The 14683-nt window shown below is 49.9% G+C and overlaps 1 protein-coding gene across 5 annotated transcripts in view; it reads right to left on the bottom strand.

The window, feature by feature from the left end:
- Window positions 1-14683, bottom strand: part of EML1 (EMAP like 1) — a 188796-nt gene that overhangs the window by 34628 nt on the left and 139485 nt on the right. For 4 of the 5 annotated variants that reach the window (XM_058740261.1, XM_058740263.1, XM_058740260.1 and 1 more), the window contains exons 5-7: window positions 3658-3686; window positions 2704-2760; window positions 169-298 (exon numbers count right to left, since the gene is read on the bottom strand). In XM_058740261.1, the coding sequence (XP_058596244.1) occupies window positions 169-298; window positions 2704-2760; window positions 3658-3686 (216 nt within the window). The remainder of the gene's footprint in view (window positions 1-168; window positions 299-2703; window positions 2761-3657; window positions 3687-14683) is intronic. The other variant, XM_058740262.1, reaches the window with a different exon arrangement.

The raw sequence follows: 14683 nt of genomic DNA, 5'->3' as shown, positions 1-14683 counted from the left end.
ATTCAGGAATGATAGGTCAGTGTCCCCCTAGCCAGCAGCACTCACGGAGCCTATTTGCAAAGACACCGTACTGGGTTCTAACATATGGCCCATTTTGTTAAATCAAAAAAAAAAAAAAAAATTTAAGTGTGGATAGACTATTTGCCCTAATCGGTGAATAAAGGATACACCCATTCCAGTTTCAGTCTCTTGGTGGGCAGCTCTACTTTTGCTTCCAAATTATAAGAGTCCACTTGATCTCTGGGCAGGTACATGGTAACAGGGCGTCCGCGAAGAAACATTTTTACGTATCCTTCTTCTACAACAAGAACAAAGACATCAGTAAGACGCCTCTGTGCCCGGTGGATCTGAAAACAAATGTCTATTTTCTTTCTCCTCTTAATGTCCCAGGAAAGGGTCTAGCTACTCTTCACGTGATTTCTAATTAACGTGTTGGGGGTGGGGTTGGGGGGGAAATAACGGAAACCTGAAGTCGCACCATTTAAAACCAAAGTTTCCACTCTGTTTACGTTGGACGTGCTGCTTCCTCAAGTACGTGAAATACGTGAGAAATTGTAAAAGAGAGGGGAGAGCTAGATTCCATTGTTTTTCCACGAGAGACTCAGTGCTTACACTTGTCTTCGCCATCGGGTGGGGGGGGGGGGATGCCACCTCGCAAAATCACAACCAATGCAAAAAATCCACTTAGAGTTGTCAGTGATTTCCATGTATATACAATTCCAGTAGCGAAATTCATAAGGCATCTTTCGACACTTAGATCGTTTTGTTATATCGCAATGTAAAAATATACCTTTATGTATCTTATCCGCTGGACACATTTTTCGAGTGCAAACAACACAAAATCAGCAAGAGTGCATGCCGGGGTACACACAAGAAGGAAAATGCTCAAAGATAAGCTTGAAAGAAAACGGAAGGACTAAAGACCCATCAGGGGGAGATACTGAGAAACAGAAGCTTCTAGAACAAGCATTTTTATAATAAAATAACTTCTGACGTCTCAAGAAGTCATTCCGGGGGCAAAAGTAAAACCCAGTAATACATCAACCTGGGACACGTGCAGTTTTAAAAAAGAAACGAGTTGGGGGTTTCTGCTCGCTTTCAGGATATAGTAAGACCAAGGAAAATGTCCTGTGAGTTCCTGACGAATTCGGTTAGAACTCACTGCAGATCCCAGGACCAGGCCTCCACGGCATTTAAACTGGGTCGCTCCAGCCATAGCGGCACATTAACTCGAGAGAAGAAACATCGGCGGAGGGGACATCGGTGAGGAAAAGTCACGAAATAACTATGGTGCCGTGAGCACCACATTTACAAGTTACTTTTGTAAATCTTGCTCCTAAGGACCCTCAAATGCCGCATGCGAGCCCCCCCACCGCACCCTAAGAGGCTGTCCCAGTTTTATGTTAGTGCACACGTGCATGTCAGGCCTCACATGCGTGTGATGCATTCTTCACGCCACATATTAAGTCTGACTTTTAAGTAAGGGGCAATCCACGCTCAGCCTGCGGATGGCGTGCCAGGCGCTCTGTTCCGTGGGCGCTCCGTGAGGATGCCGCCACAGGGTCCGTCCTCCCCAGATCCGCCGGGACCAGCCGAGCAGAGGCTGTCTTGTCAGTGCCCCACCCCGGGCATTTTATATTCTGCAGCCAAACCCGTCGAGGCCCCAAGTGGATTCCACCAAGTCCTTCCTCCACGCAATGTCCTCTGCCCGCCCTCTTACCTGCCGGATCCAAACGTCTAGCATCCTGCCTGCTCTCCCCTAAGTGGCCGCACCGGCCTTGAGTGTCCCACCTGGACCCTCCTGTCTGGCCGGAAGTGTCTCCACCGCCCTACACATCTACCCAGCTCCGGGCCCCTGCTCTTCCCCTCGCCCCAAACCTCTTCTCTTCTTTAGTCCCTCCCCCTAATCTGGGCTCATCGGACGGTGTGGCCGCCACACCGGCAGGACCTAGGAGCGCCCGGCAGAGGACAGAAGGGAGAAGAAAGCAGATGCCAGCAAAGCACAGAGCTGAGGACAAGCGGCTCCCTCAACTGTCTTTGTACGCGAGGAGGCACAGAACGTGGATGGGTAACAGGCTATGATGCCATCTCCACAGCACGGCAGAGCCCTCCGTGGCTGTAATAATCAGTGTGTGTGAAACACTGAGCGCACCGTAGCCACGTGCTGGTTAAATCCTCGGGACCGAGGCTTACTTATCGCACAATGCTAAACCCCTGAACGAGGCCCCCCCAAAAGCCCTGAATTTTGCCTTGGCATTGCTTTGCCCTGGAAATTTGGGCATTCTATGCCTAAGATCGAAACACAGCCAGGGAAGGCAATGGAATTTTCCAGGCAGGTTAGGACCACAGTACGCAGCCGCCCACCAGAAGGTGCGGAGCCAGAGGCCAGCCGCAGCGGCACAGGACGCCAGGCCAAACAGCGGGACATCCAGGGCCGCCCTATAGCTCTCTTAGGGTTTCTACGAATCCTTCAGAGTTCCTGCAAAACCAGCTGGTAACCAAGCCAGATTGAATGTACAGCTACTTATCAAAACCCATCCAAGTAAAGGCGCAGGACTGCTGTTTAACTTCAGGTGCAGTGGCTTGTGTGATGGACACGTTTTCGTATGAGGAGAGTATCTGCTTGGCCGTACGGAAAAGGGTTCGGCAGCCTGGGTAGCAGCTTTGTTGAGAGAGCTGTGAGATTTCAGAAATGCCGCCTACCTTTGCAGTGTATCACCCGGCGTTTCCCTTGTGATTTCGGAGACAGGGACAGAAGCGCTAGATGAAGAGATAGCAAGAACTGCAGGAGGGACCTGGGGCAGCTAGCTCTTGGGGGGGGGTGGCCCCCCGCCCCTGCAGAGGAGCCCGTGGGGGGCTCAGGACCTGGCTCCACAGGCATAGGGCGATTATAGTTTTCAGCGCGTGATTTCATGCTTCCCGAACAGGAAACGAATCTTAAATAAAGCACATGCCGCTACCTACGGAGGGCTGACTTTTACATCAGTTCCAGTTCCGAATCGAAGGGGGGAAAACCCAAAGTTAAAATGAGATGGGTTTGTTTAACGGGTGACATACCCGTCAACGATTTTGCATTTTCGATGCGCTTTTGAAGAAGGTTAATATCGTAACAATAGCATCTACCTTATTATAAAATGGGTTAACAAAAAGAAAAAAGAAAAGGTATATGGAAAGGTACATCATGAACTATTAGTTTGCAGTTTAGGAGACTGAAGGCAGAAAGAGAGAGTAAAAAAAAAAAAAAAAAAGCTCCTTTTGGACAAAGTGACCACTTAACGCATCAGAGAGCTTTCCTATCAGAGGTGTTGCCTCGGGAGCCCCAGGGGAGAGGGAGGAACAAGAAAGGCCACACACGATCTTCAACCTAGAAGTTCGGCTTTCACACGTGTGGTGGCGTCTCACTCTTCCTCCTTGTTGACGCATCTTGAATCGGTCTTCAAGGGCGTAAGGGAAAGGGTCTAGTCTTTGCGACCAAGTTACGGGCCGTGCCTGGGATCTGAGCCCCGACCCGTGGGCACGGGCTTCCTGGCCCTCAGCCTGTCAGCCCTGCCACGCAGACTCCGCATGTGACAAGTGGCCCCCGGAACCGCTCTGCTTGCTTCCCCCAAGTCCTGAGGGGACCGAGGGGCACGCGCACAAAAGTTGAACGGGACTTACCTGCGCTGAAGACGGGCTCCTTGGGTTTGCTGCGGAGACAAAACAGAAACAGGGTTTAGAGGGAGGCTGGTGTGGCAGGTGCTTAACCTCATTCATGAAAGACCCCCCAGCTCACCGGTGGCAGCACAGGCCGGTCACGCTGACGCTGTGCTGGTGATTCTCGCTAACGAGAGAAACAAAACCACGCAACTGCAGAGAGGGACAAATGTACGTGAGAACGTCTAAAACCAGGTGCAAGAGATTGTGACCCCAGCTTTGCCGCCACAACTGAGCTGTTTATGAGAGCAGGTTAAGTGTCTGCGGCAGGAAAACGTGCTTGGTCGGGATGCGAACGGCCACGTCTACACACGCAAAGGTTTGCTCTTCTCACGGATGATTGAAAGCACCTATTTAAAAGCAGAAAGTTCCTGACGTAGGACTTGCCGACACACCCAGCTCCTGGCAGGGTGGCTACTGTGAGAAGGAAAAGAGGGAAAACATAAGGAATATCGGGGCCGGGGCCATCTCATCAGTGTTGTGGGGGCCCCACCGCGGATTTCTGCCGGGCTGGGACCACCCCACGACTGCACCCGGGAAACCAAATCCCCAGAGCATTCAAGGTCACGCCGCCGACGGACTAGGGACATCCCCAGGGGCAGGCTTCCCCGGGATGAGCTGGCATGAGCAGCCCCCAGGGCAGCAGAGCATGCGACCACTTCCCAGGACAAGCACCTGCCGGAAGAGGTCACCACCTGCCTGCCAGACAAGGGAAGGGACCCTCAGGCAGGGCAGGAAGTGTCTCCCGTTCAAACCCAGGTCTGCGAGACTCTGGTGTCTACACCATCTGCCCCGTATACCCTACTTCCTCGATTGCCTCCTGCTTTAAGACATGGAACAAGACCGACTACGTAAACGAAACCCGCTCCCGAGAGAGCCACAGAGGCACACAGGTTGGTGTGTGTGCGTATTTTTCAAAAAGTACCTGAGCAGATATAGTCCTGATGTTACAATTCTCCTCCAGTTTTTTCTTGAAATACATTCAGAAACACCACCAGTAAGAATCAGCCTTAACCCCAGCATATAATAAATAACATTATCAATATGTTGGACTTCCGGATAATTTGATGCAGTACCGGGGGTAAACTCCTGACTGATGCTTTGGAAGTGCTCGGCAGTCTGTTCGAGCGTGCTTTACGTAGTTGGGGCTGTTGCGGGCTTAGTTTTCGGGACTCTCGCCTTTGGTCATTGAAAACTACTCTGAGAGGGGTGCCTGGGGGGCTCAGTCGGTTAAGCGTCTGACTCTTGATTTCAGCTCAGGTCACGATCTCACAGTTCGTGAGTTCGAGCCCTATGTCGGGCTCTGCACGGACAGTGTGGAGCCTGCCTGGGATTCTCTCTCTCCCTCTCTGCCCCTCCCATGCATATTCTCTCTCTCTCTCTCTCTCTCTCTCTCTCTCAATAAACTTAAAAGAAAATTTTTTTAAATAAAAGATATTAAAAAAAACCCTACTCTGAAAGCATGACACAAAACTTGAAGTGCCACACTGGCCTCGAGGCCCTAGTGCCATCTCTCCTGACAACTTTATTTCTTTGTCTGCATCTCCCTCTGCTGTCCCCTGGTCCACGAGTCTAGCTGCCCCATCGCTGGTGTCCCTCCCACGTGCCCGGAGCTCCTGTGACAGGTGACTGGCCTGGCTTCCCCTCCTCCTGGACACCATCCCACGGCCCCCGCGTTGTCTGTGCTCCAAGCCTCTTCCCAGGGAGGCCTCTGAGGCTCTGCAACGTCCTGGGGTCCTCCCGACACACCCTGTGCCCCAGCCAGTGGTAGTTCTCTGCACGGCTCCAGCAGCCCTCTCATGCTGTTCCTCCCTCACCCAGCGGCGGGTAAACGCAGTCAGGGCGGGGGTCTCTGCTCTGCTTGCTGCTGTGACGGCAAGGCCAGGGGCAGGGGGTGGGTGGTGCAGGGTTCCCCGGGCTCTCCCAGTGGGTCCTCAGACTTGACCATGGGCTGTGTCTCCGGGGCTCTCTGTCAGCTCTCCTGTCCCTCCTTCGGGGGTGACCTTTCTTGCAGGCACCTGGTCCACAGTGTAGATGATTTCTCTTGGTTCCCCTGCTCTGCCCTCGTACGACAGCAGCTGATGTGCCTGTGTTTCAGAGGGGATGTCTTCCTTCCTGCACTCCGGACCTGCTCCTGATCTGTCACGAGCTCACTGAAGGTCTGCAGAAAGGTGTGCATGCGTGCGTATGTGTGTGTGTGCACGCACATGTGTGTGCGTGAAGCGCCCCCTGTGCATGGGGCTTGCAAAACTTCCAAACGACCACGACAGTCCACACCCGGCTGAATTATTCCGTGAGCTTTCGGCTGCTTTCTTCTGACGTGATCCCCGACGGCCCCTCTCCTCTGCAGCTCAGCCCAGGATAAAAGCAGCCGTGGACCTGTCTCTCCTAAGACAGGCTCGTCGCCGTGTGGATTTTAGTTCATCACATTACTTTGTGACCTCAGCTCCACGGTGGGTTTAAAATAGCCATGCTTCTGTCGATCACCGGCTTGTTCTCGCTGTCAGAGCGGGAGTGACAGTCCTGTGATCATCTAAGCGGAAACATAGGTCTTAACTCCGACTTTCACATATGATGAGAGTCACAGGCAGGGCGAGGACACGGGAGGACGGGCCGAAGCAGAAGACGGCAACACAAGCCTACCGGCTACAGGGACATAATGACGGGGAAGCCAGGTAGGGAATCAGAAGATACGAGGGCCGTCTTTCCGTCATGACTTTAATCACAGAAGTGGAAAGACACAAAAGCCCCAGACGCAGGAACAAGCAATCCAGAACCTTCCCTGGAGATTGAGAAGAACAATTATGAACTATGTTCCTCTTAGAAAGAGCGATCCATAGGGCAGTTCGAATTCCAGACACAGGGAGGCCCATGGACTCCTGAGGCCGGGCTTGTGACATTACAGGAAGAATCAAAGATCTATCTATTAGGGGCGCGTGGGTGGCTCCGTCGGTTAAGCGTCCGCCTTCGGCTCAGGTCGTGATCTCACGGTTCGTGCGTTCAAGCCCCGCGTCGGGCTCTGTGCTGACAGCTCGGAGCCTGGAGCCTGCTTCGGATTCTGTGTCTCCCCCTCTCTCTGCCCCTCCCCTGCTCATGCTCTGTCTCTCTCTGTCTCAAAAATAAATAAAAACTGGGGCGCCTGGGTGGCTCAGTCGGTTGGGCGTCCAACTTCGGCTCAGGTCACGATCTCGCGGTCCGTGAGTTCGAGCCCCGTGTCGGGCTCTGTGCTGACAGCTCGGAGCCTGGAGCCTGTTTCGGATTCTGTGTCTCCCTCTCTCTCTGACCTTCCCCCATTCATGCTCTGTCTCTCTCTGTCTCAAAAATGAATAAACGTTAAAAAAAATTAAAAAATAAATAAATAAAAACTTAAAAAAGATCTATCTATTAAAACACTAGAAAAGGCAGTGTGGGTGTGAACAACTGAGGGTCATGGAGAAAGGCACTGTTGTCACCTTGTGCTCTGAACTGCGCATCACGCTTTGGGCATATTGTATTTAGAAAGGATGCTATTGCTGTGTTCCATTCTTTGAGAAAGCTACGTTTTTTTTTCACTTTTATAGAAGGCTACATTTTTCTTATATTCTTTTTTAAATGTTTACTTATTTTTTAGAGAGAGAGAGAGAGAGAGAGAGAGGCAGAGGGAAACAGAGAGAGAGAATCTCAAGCAGGTTCTGCACTGTCAGTACAGAGCCCGATGTGGGGCTTGAACTCATAAACCACGAGATCACGACCTGAGCCAAAATCAAGAGTCGGACACTCGACCAACTGAGCCACCCAGGTGCCCCAGAAAGCTACATTTTTAAAGCAAAAAAATACTGTCTTTACTCTTGAATCCATTATTCCTGCCTCTGCACCACCACCTTTCTTCAACAGCAACAGAGTGCCAGGGAAACGGGAGCTCCACTCGTGGGTGCAAACCTTTTAAGCACAAACCTCTGGAGCAGTAGTAACAGAGGGGCAAACCCGTAGAAGGTGTTACGACAGCCGTGATGCAGGATTAAAGATGCTTCGGCCTCCGGTCAAAATCTCTCAACCGGAGCCGCACGGTGAACACCTGCCCTTTCCAGAACTCACTGCTAGTAGATTGAAAGGGGACCCTGGGAACCTGACACTGCTGAAAACGGGCCCGGGCTGCAAGTTCACTTGGTACGGGAGGAGACCGCCGCCCCAGGGCCGCGTAGTTGGTCTCTGATCACCTGTTCCTTAGTGTGAGCTAAGTGGAAAAACGTGAGTGGGTGACGTTAACGCTCCCTGCACAGCCAGGGTGTGGTTCCGTGGGGGGAGGCGTGAGGCTTCACGCATCCCTGTCCCCGTGGTGAGCTGACACAGATGCCCCCCTCCTCCCCCCGGAAGCCCACGAGAGACATCAGCCCAGCGGAGAGGAAGGGTTTCCCCTCTGGTGAGCAGACCCTCATCTCTTGGCTAATCTGCCCTTGGCAGTGGCCAATACCTCCCGAGTGAACAGTGTCACGGTCGGGTATGGTTTTTACTGCTCTGTTTTGGCAGGATGACTTGCGGAAAGACTCTGGCTGTGTGTTTCCTTGAGCTGGTTGGCTCGGGAGACCATCTCAAGGATTCTCATAAGGAAGCGGTACCTGGGGACTCACGGAGGATGCGAGGCAGCCGGGAGCCTGTGCCAGACCGGCGGCTGGATCTGGGGGCAGCAAGAGAAAATCAAACAGTTGAGCTGAGGAAAAGCCCCCACCCTGAGCCGTGAGCTCACAACCATGCAGCGGCTACGACCACCTGAGTCTGCGTCGCATGTTGTTAACTGCCGGATAATGTTCACCGGGGACTCTGGGCACAGGGCGGTCTCCTAGTGGCTGTTTTTCTTTTCATCTGCTAACACTCACCTTGCCACACGGCAGGCTGGGTGTGTATGAGGAGGGGAGTCGGGCAGGGGCTCAGACTCCGATTTAACGGCACTCCCTGCGCTGTGCCCCCCTCTGTAGTGGGATCTGCACTCGGAACTTCCGCACCTCCCCACCTGTTAGCTAATTTACCCCACGTGCCTGAAAGGGGGCTCAGGAGCCCAGGTCCTGCACGCTGCGGACCTGACACATGGGGGACGCGTGTAACAGGGAACCCTGGGTGACCAGGATTAGAGCACAGCCAACAGGGGTCAACACTGTTCGAGCAGAGATACTTGCCTTCGAAAATGATTTACGAGGCTCGACCAGAAAGGACACCATTCCAAAGTGAAACATGTTATCTCCCTGACATTTGTTCACCTATAAAAACCGTAGCTCTTGACATACGTACCAGGACGTCTTTTGAAACGATCTCACTTGATGAAATAATATTCCCGCTGGCAATCAAAATACTTTACTATGTAAGTAATGATTCTCTACGTAAATGCCCTTAAGCAGCTTTCTACCAGAAATGGGGTCATGTAGGAAACATCTCAAAGAGTTTGGAAGTCACCGGAGACCCTACTTGGGGACAAAGACCGCTTCATAGACATTTCCAGCCAACACCTCCAGCTCAGTGTGGCAGAACCTGCCCAGATTTTGAAGTCAGCTGGGTCTGCGTTCGGATTGGCTAAGTCGCTCTACGTCCACGTCTTAGTTTCTTTCACCTACAAAATGGGACTAAAGCCACCGTAAGGTCCAGGGCGTTGGCAAGATCAAACTGCGCATGTAACAGAGTGCCCAATACGCGGTTTTTACTTAGATCACTTCCCTCTTGCTCCCAACATTGCTGACGAGAACCTACATGTAATCTCCAGGCCCCCTGCCTACCAGCCTCAAAACTAAAATATAAAGAATATGAGCACTTATTATTTTAACATGTGTTAAAAGATAAATGACCCCATGGCTTGGGGAGTGAACAACCCTTTCAGTAAAGCGAAGATGCTTAACTTAAGACACCTAATTTCCAGGGCAAAATGTTTCAGAATCTGAAGGGTGGTGTTAAAATCATCTACCAATAGGTGGTGCTGTTTACATAGTTCTTAAATGACTATGTTTTTTTTGTTTTGTTTTGTTTTGTTTTGTTTTAAATTAAATATATATTCTTTCATTCACTCCACAAACATTTACTGAGCAGTTACTGTGTGCCAGGCCCTGTGCAAAGAGTTAGGGATACAAAGAATAATAAACAACAGCTTCTGCCTTCCCGAAGCTTAAGGGAGGGCAAGGGGTATGTATGGGCATGGGGCGAGTGGAGAGGGAGTTACAGGTATAGATAAAGGTAACCAGCAGGTGCAAAGCAATCTGAAAGGCAACTGACTCAGACCCAAGGGCCAGGCCAAGCTTCCCAGAGAAAGGGGTGTCCTGAGCTGGGTCCTGAAGGATCAGCTAGAGTTCCTCCAAATATATCCAACCATCCACCGCCACCAAATCTCCAGACACATACACATGTCACTCAGGAGGAGGAAAAACCCTCCACTTAATAAGTGCTAGAAGGCGTAATTCATTAAGCTCTGCATTTGCTTGTGTGGGGTGTTCTTTCTTTCCTTTTTTTTTTTTCTTTTTGTATCTGTGTTTCATTTTATAATACAATAAAGCTTTTTCTCCATATACTATCTTCTTACTGAGATTTGCATTTCTTTAATTAAGAGTGGGTCTGATTATCTTTTCTTTAGTCAGTTGGCTATTTGTACTTCCTTCTCAGCAAACTGCCTGTTCAAATCCTCTGCCCATTTTTCTAGTGAGCTGGTTGTCTTTTTTCTGTTTGTGCTGAGTCCTTTGGAAACCAAGGAAACTGACCCTTTTCAGTTGAATGTGTCGTTGACGTTTGTGGAGGGAGTGGGTCTGTGTGTGTGCCGGGCCTTTCCACGTCCCACTCTGCCTTACACTGTGTTCTGTGCACCGTACGTGCTCAATAACTTAGGCAGTGCTGTGGGACGGAAGGGGTAAGGTGATACAAAATTGTTCAGGATTTCTGATTCCTTGCTCCCTTTTCAGGTCAGGGTGAGGGTAGGAACAGGAGTTGGGGAATTCCGGAATGTCCCAAAGAAGAGGGGCACTGCCAGGACGAGCAGGCACACCGACATTAGCTCCAACACTTGGGGTAGAAGGTAATCATCACGGCCACCGTGGATGGAGTGCCAACAGCAGGCAAGCTCCGTGCTAAGGGTTCGTGCAAACATCTGGGCATTGTTCTAGATGTTGGGCTGGCCTGACTAGGTCAGAAAAACCTTGTTGGCACCTGATGTCCAACTGAAGTATATTTGCCTAGCTAAATAATGATCCGCCTCTGAAGTTACACTGTCAGAGTATGTTTTCTGCCACAAAAACGTGGCTACGAAGCAAATGAAAAAGAAAGTTACAAATGTATTTAAATGATACACCAGACACACAGTACCCTAGAAATAAAGTCTAGATGGAAAAGGAATAAAACATTAGCTCTGAGGTCTCTAAGTAGTGAGATTTTTCACTTCTTTTTTGGACATCTGGATTTCCTAAGACACATGCTACTTGTGTAATAAGTAAATTATCTCAAAGGAAAAAAATCTTGCTGGGGACAAGTGAGAGCTGGTATTACACATGAATATGAGGGCACAGGAGAGGCTGGGGAGCCAGCACATGGGGGGCCAGAAACCCAGGCTGAGGGTTAAGCTCCAGATTGCACTATCAGTGATGGTGAGATAAAAGAACAAATTTGAGCCTTGAGGGCCTCAAGGTGTCACTGAAAAGACTCTTTCGTGGAATGTTACAGCTTTAGGACGGACGGAGCTCGGAGTCTCCAGCTCAGGGTTCTGGACCCTGTAAAATGGCTGGCACAGATGTTGAGGTTGTTCAATACAAAAGAGCATCTAAGCGGGGGGCGCCTGGGTGGCTCAGTCAGTTGGGCGGCCGACTTCGGCTCAGGTCACGATCTCGCGGTCCGTGAGTTCGAGCCCCGCTTCGGGCTCTGTGCTGACAGCTCAGAGCCTGGAGCCTGTTTCGGATTCTGTGTCTCCCTCTCTCTGACCCTCCCCCGTTCATGCTCTGTCTCTCCCTGTCTCAAAAATAAATAAAACGTTAAAAAAATTAAAAAAAAAATAAATAAACGTTAAAAAAAAAAAGGAGCATCTAAGGGGATACTTTCACATCTTTGTTATTTTTGAAGCTTTCCCCTCCTACCCCCCCACATTTGTTGACTCTGAAATGCAGGGTTTAAATGTGTGTTCTGATGAGGTTTCCAGCGGATGGCTGAAACATTTCCCGCTCTAACAAAATCAGTCCATCACAACAACTTTTTGCTGGAAACAAAGTCTTACTTACAAAGCTGATATATGTCAGTCCAGTCAGAATTACAAAGTGGGGGGAGGCAGTTTTCTAACTGAAACACTTAATCAGTCTGGCAACATCCAACATAAATTGCATTCTAAGTAGTAGCTGTTTCTCTGCTACAAAATACTTTTTTTTTTTAATAAAAAAAAATTCCCTATTGCCTTATAGTACACTGGTTACATTAGATAGCACAGGTCATTCATCAGAATGTTGCTGTTGATTTCCTATTTAAATTTAGTAAGTGCTTCACTATGACACAAAATCACTATATAATTGTTAATATATATCATTAACAATACATGAAATAAATACCCCATTGCCATATGTTGCTTTTGTTCTTATAGAAGTTTGCCAGCACACAGATTAAGTGCTGTTAAAAATTTGTGGTTTCAGGGGCACCTGGGTGGCTTGGTCAGTTTAACGTCCAACTTGGTTCAGGTTATGATCTTGTGGTACGTGAGTCTGAGCCCCACATCAGGCTTTGTGCTGACAGTTCGGAGCCCTGGAGCCTGCTTCAGATCCTGTGTCTCCCTTTCTCTCTGTCCCTCCCCTGCTTGTGCTCTCTCTCTCTCTCTCTCTCTCTCTCTCAAAAATAAATAAACATTAAAAACATTTTGTGTTTTGATACAAGCAAAGTATTCTAAAACATCAAACATTCCGGGGTGTCTGGGTGGCTTAGTCGGTTGAGTGTCTGACTTCAGCTCAGGTCATGATCTCACAGTTTGTGGGTTCGAGCCCCGTGTCAGGCTCTGTCCTGAGAGCTCAGAGCCTGGAGCCTGCTTCGGATTCTGCGTCTCCCTCTCTCTCTGCCCCTCCCCCGCTCACACTCTCTCAAAAATGAATAAACGTGTAAAAAAATTTTAAAAATAATAAAATGTTAAACATTCGAAGATAAAAGTCCCCAATGTCACAAGAATGACTGTCTAATCCAGCGACCATTTCCAAAGATGATGAGAAGCCGGCACGAGAGGACTGCAACTCACAAAAGAACACAGTTTCTATTTTCATCGATATTTTTAAATACATTGGTCTATTCTGGAGAAGGTGAAAGCTGAAGATCTCAAAACCACTATCGTTTTATGTTCAACATTAAGGTTTGTGCGATATGCACGGAGGAGCTTACGGTTGCTGTAATTGTTACTGAGAAATCTGTATGCCGAGGTGGAACTGTTTTCCTTGAGCAAGAGGAGGCTTTTTCTAATTTCTGTGCAAGTGCCACATGCTCTGAACACAGCGCTGCATATGGCGTGCGGTAATGGGAGATCTGGAGCCAGTCTGTTTCACACAAGTGACGGCACCGTCGTGCGTGCGGGACGTCCTCCTTCCACAAACAGGACCCAACCGAAGCCGCCCCCCTGCTCCGCCTCTCCCTCGCGAGCATCCTGGCGAGCCCGCCTGGCTCATCCTGATGCCACGTGGACAACTGCGAAGCCGTGTGATACTTAGCGCTCCCCCCTGAGCGCTTCCAGATCTTGCCAGAACCCGGGTTGTGCTCGCAGGACCGCATCGCTCGCGTGAACACCACGCAACGCGTGGCACACCAGAGAAAAGATGAATCGCTTTCTCTTACGAGCCCTTATCTTACGAGCCAGGGAATAAAAGCTCAGCATTTTGGAAAGCCTCATAAATGATCTTCCTCTGCCTGGCGCAGGTCTCACTTTGTAACAGCTGCCACGACACGAGGCCCGTGACTGAGTGCCAAGCCTCGTGCTGAGTGCTTTCCCACCAGTCAGTTCATTGATAAGATGGGAGGCAATTAGGGATGTACTAATCCCTAAGGCACCGCGGCAAAAGCGGAGGCTCGCAGGCGTCACGCGGCGGAACTGGTCGACAAAGCCAGACCTTTCTCTTACTCCAGAGACCCCGTGCCCTTTCCACCTTGTCTTGCTGCCCCCGGTAGCCAAAGAAGACGAGCTCTGGAAATGTAAGCCAGCATCCGGGAACCACAGACCAATATCAGAGCAACGAGCCAGAGACCTTACTATCTTAGACCGCTGAATACCATGGTGTTTCGAAGGGGGTTATGTGAGGGCCACCTTTCTATACCTTTCTCTGCACGCTTTAAGTCCCAGAGCCCAGGCATCGGTCAACGAGAGGTGACCTCTGCTTTGATGCCAGGTCGAGGCAGCTCAAGGGCGGGGCTGCTCAGGCGGGAAGGGAGGAGGAGAAGGAAGGAGAGGGTCAGGCAGAGGCTGAGTCACCAACTTGACCTTCACTGCTATTGCTTCTTAGCTGTTTCTTTCTGTCTGAGTGATTGTGCTAATATTTCTACGGGCCCCTGAAGGTATCTGCCAGGACAAGCAATTCCCTAAGAGAAGGCAAGAACTTTCTTTCTGAAACTCCTCAGGTGTGTGGGAGCAACTCAACCAGCTCGGGGCTACGTGGGCCTCAACTACTCCCGGGTCTTAATGAGGCCCACGGGTCTTATTTTTAAATGGACATGTTTAGTTGCTTGAATTATTTTTAGAAAATGATTGGTGGATTTTCCTGGCCCCTCACTTCTAAGTCAAAGTCTCCTGCTGTGGCATTAAAAACAAAAGAAAACAAAACACACACACACATACACACAACCCCTTTGCAAATATCTTTTATGGAAATATTTACCCAGAACATTTATCAAAGCCATAGGACTTAAGAGATAAAACAGATCTGGTGTTTGCACAATGCAGATTCTTTTTTGGAAATTCTTAACAAAAATCAGATGTGCACAGAAGGAGCCAAGGTTTTAAGAACCGCCAAGATCTAGACACTTCAGGTCAACTTCCAAGCTT

This window comes from Neofelis nebulosa, chromosome 7 (genome assembly GCF_028018385.1).
Source record: "Neofelis nebulosa isolate mNeoNeb1 chromosome 7, mNeoNeb1.pri, whole genome shotgun sequence".
NCBI lineage: Eukaryota > Metazoa > Chordata > Mammalia > Carnivora > Felidae > Neofelis > Neofelis nebulosa.
Note: the sequence above shows the minus strand (reverse complement) of the source record. Positions and strands in the feature narration are given on the sequence as shown.